At 52.6% G+C, this 7,297-nt stretch overlaps 1 protein-coding gene across 1 annotated transcript; it reads left to right on the plus strand.

The window, feature by feature from the left end:
• Positions 1–1,301: 1,301 nt before the first annotated feature.
• LOC137825063 (uncharacterized) lies at positions 1,302–2,663 on the plus strand. Its single transcript, XM_068630737.2, has one exon. It carries the CDS (start codon positions 1,302–1,304, stop codon positions 2,661–2,663), a length of 1,362 nt encoding a protein of 453 aa, XP_068486838.2.
• The last annotated feature ends 4,634 nt before the right edge of the window (positions 2,664–7,297 follow it).

Here is a 7,297-nt window from a genome sequence, read left to right on the forward strand (position 1 = left end):
TCCGCTCAGGATGCACTCCAAGTGGGGAGCCTTACACGCTGGGATTTCCCTAAGTTTGGGCTACAGTGTCATAAGGCTGCACCCACAGATAGACTTAATGTTAGAAGCACTGGTAAAGGTATATAAGGTCTAGCTACTAACAAGAATGAGGTATGTTTTCACACTTTACACTCAAGTGACTGAAAGCGAGAGAGTTTGAGTAACGCATTTCTCTGAGCACGGTGTTAGTGGTGTTCTGTTACAGAAGTGCAACGGTGTTTTCTGCCATAATTGACTTGAGCGTCAGAGTGCAAACGGCCGCGAGGGCGCCCATTTGTCTCTCTGTTTCAGGTATTCACGGCGGTGAAGGGTGAAGATTGGAACGAAGGCAAAGGAGTCCTTGAAACGCAACTCTTAGCTACACACGAAGGTGATCGAGTCAACCGGTAGGAACATTTGGCGCCCACCGTGGGGCCTGATCTAAAACAACAGTCCCACCGCAAGAAGTAGAAGATTCAGCGAAGATCGTGAAGTCATGGAAGTTCTCCAAGATTCTTGAAAGATTCGTCAGGAATCCTCAAGATTTGCTCAGTTTCACCGAATAAAGTCCCAAGATTTGCAGAAACGGTTCAAGATTCTCCAAGAAACACTAAAGAATGAGGACTACGAGGCAGAGTTCCACAGCGCGCGCAGAGAGTGATAGCATGACCTTGCAGCAAGTCATGGAGGTGATGCAAGGCCTTCAGGAGGCGATGGCAGCGTCGAGGGCGGAGCAAAAACGTATTCAGTTAGACCTTGCGGTGTCGCAAGCAAGAAACTAGGAGTTATGCCGCGCGAACGAAGAGTTGCGCCGCGAGATGAGCAACCACCCTGGGAATCGCGAAGCAGAGGATCGCGAGTGCTTCACACCACCCAGGGAGTTCCCCATGCCTTTTTCGCAGTCCATCATGGAAGCAGTGATACCACCCACGTTCGTAGGCAGGAAGGTTACGTTCACTGGGATGGAGGATCCAGAGGCACACCTCACTGCGTTCCATACGCAGATGATGCTAGTCGGCAGTTCTGACACCGTGAGGTGCAAGTTGTTCATGAGCATGTTGGCGGGGATGGCCATGGACTGGTTCATCAGCCTCCCAAATGGCCACGTGACCTCATTTGCGCAGTTATCATAGCTGTTTAGGGAGCAGTACATCGCGAACTGGGCTCCCCCACCGGTGTCGTGTGATCTTTTCAACGTGAAGCAGTACCAGGGGGAGACGTTGAAGGAATATATCAATCGTTTTGGGGCACAGGTGGTGAAGGTTAACACCACTGAAAAGCCGATGATAGTGTATGCGTTCAGGAAGGGAATCTCTCCTGGGCCTTTTTGCGAGTCGCTCATCAAAAACCGCCCTAGGACCTTCGCAGAGATCATGCGTCGCACGGTGGAGCACATCGCAACGGAGGGAGAGGTAAGCGAGAAGCGCGCGAGTGTTGTACCCGCACGCCCTAGAGCCCCGTCGCGCGCACAGCTCGCGAGGGTGAATGAGGTCGCGACAGGGAAGAGAGGCCAGGAGAGGAAGCGCCCTTACGAGCCTAGGAGGCCTCAGGCCAAGGGACGCTCAGGGGAGAACCGGCCAGTGAGGCACAACTTTGTGGTGAAGTTAAAGGACCTGATCATTGTGCCCAACATAGCAGATAGGTTGAGAATCTCTGCGAAGACGGACAAGGTGTTGGGACCACGCAAGGATGCATGGTGTGAGTTCCATCAGGCGTACGGGCATCCAATCACCAACTGCTTGGCTCTGGGTCATCAATTGGATGAGCTCGTGAAGAGCGGATTCTTGAACGATTATCTGGTAGGGACGTCCGAAGCCGCGGCCTTGGCGGCGCCCATAGAAGACCAGGCCTATGAGATGCCTATCCATAGGGAAGTTCACACCATCTCTGGTGGTTTTTTGGGTGGAGGATGCACTGCCTCTCATCGCAAGAGGTACGTGCGGTCAGTGATGTCAGTGGTTGAGCAGGGGGCAGATGACTCGCTGGACATCGACCTCGCGTTCACAAAGGCTGATCTTCACGACGTCGTCCCGCATGATAACGATCCCGTGGTGATTTCGGTTGTGACCGCAGGAAGGAAGGTACACCGAGTGCTCGTGGACCAGGGCAGCTCGGCGGATGTGATGTTCTTGTCCACGTTCAACAAGTTACAGTTGTCCCCTGATCTGCTGAGACCATACACAGGATGTTTGTATGGCTTCGCAGGGGACCAGGTGGAGGTGCGCGACTATCTGGAGCTAAGGACGACTTTCACGGATGGCACCGCATCTCGCACCGAGAGCATAAGGTACTTGGTTGTGAACGCTAACTCGGCGTACAACATTTTGCTGGGGATGCCAGCCTTGAACAGACATAGGGGGGTGTCGTCTACACGGCACATGAAGCTGAAGCTGTCTGACCTTAGCCGCAGGGTGATCGTGATTAAATCCGATCAGGAGGAAGCCAAGAAGTGCTATGAAAATAACCTTAAAAAAAAGAGGGGCGTATTCATGGTGGTGGAGATGCCCAGGGAAGTAGTACCCATGGAGGAGGCGCCTGTAGAGGCGGTACCCATGGAGGAGGCGCCTGCAGAGGCAGCACCTGTGAAGGCGTCCCGAGCCGGTCGAGAATGTGGTGGAGAGGCAGATAGGTGGCAAGACGTTTAAGCTGGGCCGGTCGTTAGGTCAAGAGGAGCAGAATCAGGTGGCGGAAGTAATCTCACGTCACCTGGACGCCTTTGCTTGGACAACCTCGGATATGCCAGGTATCGACCCGGATTTTTTATGCCATCATCTCACCATGGACCCCAAGGTCTGACCCGTGCGCCAAAGAAGGAGGAAGTTCAACTAGAAAAGGCGCCTGGTCGTCCAAGAAGAAACCAAGGAGCTGCTGAGCACTGGCTACATAAGGGAGATCCAAAACCCTGAGTGGCTGGCCAACATGGTGTTAGTAAAAAAGGTGAATGGGAAGTGGAGGATGTGCGTGGACTTCACTGACCTGAACAAGGCGTGCCCTAAGGACTCGTACCCATTGCCAAGCATCGACGCGCTGATGGACAGCGCCTCAGGTTGCAAAATGCTTAGCTTCCTGGACGCGTTCTTAGGGTACAATCAGATTAAGATGCACCCTCGTGACGAGAGTAAAACGGCGTTCATGACCGAGACGTGCTGTTATTGCTACAAGGTGATGCCGTTTGGGTTGAAGAATGTAGGCGCCACCTATCAGAGATTGATGGATAAGGTCCCTGCCCCCATGTTGGGAAGGAATGTGCAGGCCTACGTAAACGATATGGTGGTGACCTCCTAGGAGAGAGGACGACATATAGCTGATCTGGAAGAGTTGTTTGCCATTATAGCCAAATACCGCCTCAAGCTGAACCCTGAGAAGTGCGTCTTCGGGGTTGAAGCAGGTAAGCTTTTGGGTTTTCTGCTCACCGAGCGGGGAATAGAGGCGAACCCTGACAAGTGTGCGGCGATCCTGGCAATGAGGAGCCCCGCCTCGGTGAAGGAGGTACAGCAGTTGACGGGGCGGATGGCGACCCTGTCCAGGTTCGTGTCCGCTGGAGGAGACAAGGGTCACCCTTATTTCCAGTGTTTGAAGAGAAATAGCAGGTTTGTGTGGACCGAGGAGTGCGAGGCGGCATTCCTCAAGCTCAAGGAGTATCTGGCTGCTCCTCCCGTGTTGTGTAAGCCACAGACAGGCGTGCCCCTCCGATTATACTTCACGGTAACTGAGTGGGCAATCAATTATGTGCTAGTTAAGGAGAAGGACCAGACACAAAAACCTATATACTTCGTAAGCAAGGTCCTGCAAGGGCCGGAAGCGAGGTATCAGTCTTTGGAGAAAGCAGCTTTGGTCGTGGTGTTCTCGGCCAGGAGGCTCCGTCACTACTTCCAAAGCTTTACGGTGGTGGTAATGACGGACCTCCCCATCTAGAAGGTGTTGCAAAAGCCAGATGTCGCGGGAAGGATGGTCCGCTGGGCAGTGGAGCTGTCCGAGTTTGACATCTTGTATGAGCCTAGGGGGTCCATAAAAGGACAAGTGTACACAGACTTCATGGCAGAGCTCTCCCCAGGGAGCGCGCAACAAGAAGAAGAGGTTGGCTCCCAGTGGGTGCTTTCGGTGGATGGATCCTCGAATCAGCAAGGGAGTGGAGCCGGTGTAGTCCTGGAGGGGCCAAACGGGTTGTTGATCGAGCAAGCCCTGAGGTTTGCTTTCAAGGAAAGTAATAATCAGGCTGAGTTTGAGGCCCCGATAGCTGGAATGCTCCTAGCCAAAGAGATGGGCGCGCGGAGCTTGCTGGCGAAGAGTTATTCGCAGTTGGTCACGGGGCAGGTAATCGGGGAGTACCAAGCCAAAGATCCGCAAATGGCTGCGTATTTAAGGTATGTCCAAGTGCTGAAGAGGGCGTTCGCAGCGTTTGAGTTGGTGCACGTCCCAAGGGAGCAGAATGCCTGTGCTGACCTACTCGCCAAGCTGGCTAGCTCAAGCAAGGGGGGAAGGCAGAGGACGGTCATACATGAGACCCTCAAAACGCCGCGAACGTTTGTGCCAGATAACAAGGTGGACATCCTCCAGATCAGCATGACTAAAGGAAAGGCGAGGAGTCATCGGTCGTTGACTCAGGGCATGGCGAGAGCCCCCAGCGTAAGCGTCTACCCGACCTCGCCAGGAGAGGAGGACCCCATGCAGGTGTGCGCCCTGGAACAAGGGGACACGTGGATGACAACCTACAGGCGCTACATCGCTGATGGGATACTCCCAGCAGAGCCCGAAGAGGGCGAAAAGATAAAAAGAAATTTAGCGAGGTACACTCTCGTGGATGGAGCACTATTCAGACACGGGTTCACGCACCCAATCTTGACGTGCGTGAGTGGAGATGAATGCACGAGAATAATGTCTGAGCTCCATGAAGGGATCTACGGGAGCCATGTAGGGGGAAGGTCTTTAGCATCCAAGGTCGTGCGCGCAGGTTTTACTGGCCAACGGTGAGAGAGGACTGTGTAAGGCACGCCCAACATTGTAAGCAGTGCCAACAGCACGCCGATTGGCACAAGGCGCCGCTAGAAGAGTTGAGATCCATCTATAGTCCGTGGCCTTTCCAAACCTGGGGGATCGACATCCTGGGACCCTTCCCGTTGGCGATAAGGCAGATGAAGTATTTGATAGTAGCCATCGAATACTTCACAAAGTGGATTGAAGCTGAGCCAGTGGCGCAGATCACGGCCCACAAGGTTCAGCATTTCGTATGGAGAAATATAGTGTGTCGTTTCGGTGTACCGAGGCGTCTTGTCTCTGACAACAGCACACAGTTCGCCAACCAGCAGCTGGGCAAGCTGTGCGCAGAGGTTGGCATAAAGCAAGTGTTCGCGTCTGTCGAGCACCCTCAGACGAACGGACAGGTGGAGTCCGCCAACAGAATCTTGCTAAGGGAGTTGAAGAGGAGGCTTGAGAAAGCCAAAGGGACTTCAGCGAAGGAGGTGCCTAGGATAGTGTGGGCTTATCACACGACGCCCCAATCTTCCACCATGGAGACGCCTTTCAGCTTGGTATACGGATCGGATACGATGATCCCAGTGGAGATCCACGAGAGCTCACCACGTTTCCAGAGTTTTGTGGCTGAAGAGTCCAACGAAGAGATGAGGGTGAATCTGGATCTGTTGGATGAGGCCAGAGAAGAGGCGAGGATAAGGCTGAGGTCGTGAAAAGAAGAGTGGAGCACCAGTACAACTCCAATGTGAAGCCCCGACAGTTCCAGGTAGCTGACTTGGTCATGCGGAAGGCTCATCCGTATGACTTGGAGAACAAGCTATCCCCCTAGTGGGTCGGGCCCTTCAGGGTAACCGAGGCTCAAGGGAACGGATCATACAAGCTTGAGACTCTAGAGGGAGGTGTCGTCCCGCGCACTTGGAACGCGGCAAACTTGAAGTTTTATTTCAGTTAAAAACTCTATGCAGTGTACAGTTCAAGAGGGTTTTTTAACGAGGTCACAAGTAAAAACCAGTTTGAGCATAATTTGTCTTACATTTTTCTTATTACGATGTAAGGAAGCGCTGAGAAAAGATAATGCGGTTCAGTAAGAAACGAACCCACCTCCTTGGTGTTTAGACACCTCGAGGGGAGACGCGGGGGCGCCTCCCTCAAGTGTGGGCGCCAAGGGCAGAAGGAAAGTTCGAATCAGTGGAAAGCCAGGCGTCTTGGTGTGGATATACCCCAGATAGGAGTAGCGCTATCCTTCGGGACACCTTCTCCTTGGGCGAAAGCACTAAGTCCCTGGTCATCTTGGTGTTTAGACACCTCGTAGGAGAGAGCGGCGGGGGCACCTCCTACGAGCGTGGGCACCAAGTACGTTGATTGCCTTGGTGTTTAGACACACTGAGGACGAAACGGCGTTGCATGGTAGCAAGCCTCTCCTCGGGCGTGGGCATCCAAGCGCAAAGTTATAATGACTGGTGCCTTAGTGTTTAGAAACATTGAAGACGAAACGGCACTGCTTTCCAGCAGGCTTCTCCTCGGGCGTGGGCACCAAGCACAACTGTTGTCCCGGTGTTTAGACACACTAAGGACAAAACGGCACTGCTTTCCAGCAGGCCTCTCCTCAAGTGTGGGCACCAAGCATGAGTAAGTAGGCTTTGGCCAAAGATAAGTCCTTCTTTGCCTTTGAGCGATGTCGAGGCCAGTAACGCTCTTGAGGCTAGGCGCCTCATGGCCACGAAGAATAAGAAAAGATCAAGTAAAGAAATTCCCACGAAATGGGAAAGAGAAGGGGTCGAAGAAAAGTGAAGGGTTATGCACGTTTTTTCTTAGCAGTAAAGATAAGAAAGAAAAAGCCCGTGCTACCTATAGTTCGAGAAGGAAGAGTTGCTCAACAAAAGAAACAAAAGTTAAATAACAGAAGTGTCATTGTCAAAAGCAGTAAGTAGGCACAAACAAGAATAACAGTTAAAGTTAAGAATGCAGACTGGCTGCCAGAATGTATACACAAGTGTCAAAATTACAACTTGCAGAAGAAGAAAGCTAGATATTCTAAGGGAGGTCCCCTGGCACGATCTTCCCTTCGATGACGTGGTTGGCAGTGGCATAGTTCGAAATGTTCATCTCAGGGTGTTCACAAACAACCTGAGACAAAGCATCCTCGAACCATGCAGCATAAGGATCCGCAGCATCGTCAAGGAGCTCTTCCTCAACCTTCTTAGAGCGATCAGCCTAGGCAGCCAACTCCTTCTCCATGTTTGCTAGCGCCTCAGTCTTCTCTGCAAGTTGTTTCTTGTGAAGCTCGACCTGCTCAGCAAGTTCAACC

This window comes from Phaseolus vulgaris, chromosome 8 (assembly GCF_051622355.1).
Source record: "Phaseolus vulgaris cultivar YP4 chromosome 8, ASM5162235v1, whole genome shotgun sequence".
In the NCBI taxonomy this organism is placed as follows: domain Eukaryota; kingdom Viridiplantae; phylum Streptophyta; class Magnoliopsida; order Fabales; family Fabaceae; genus Phaseolus; species Phaseolus vulgaris.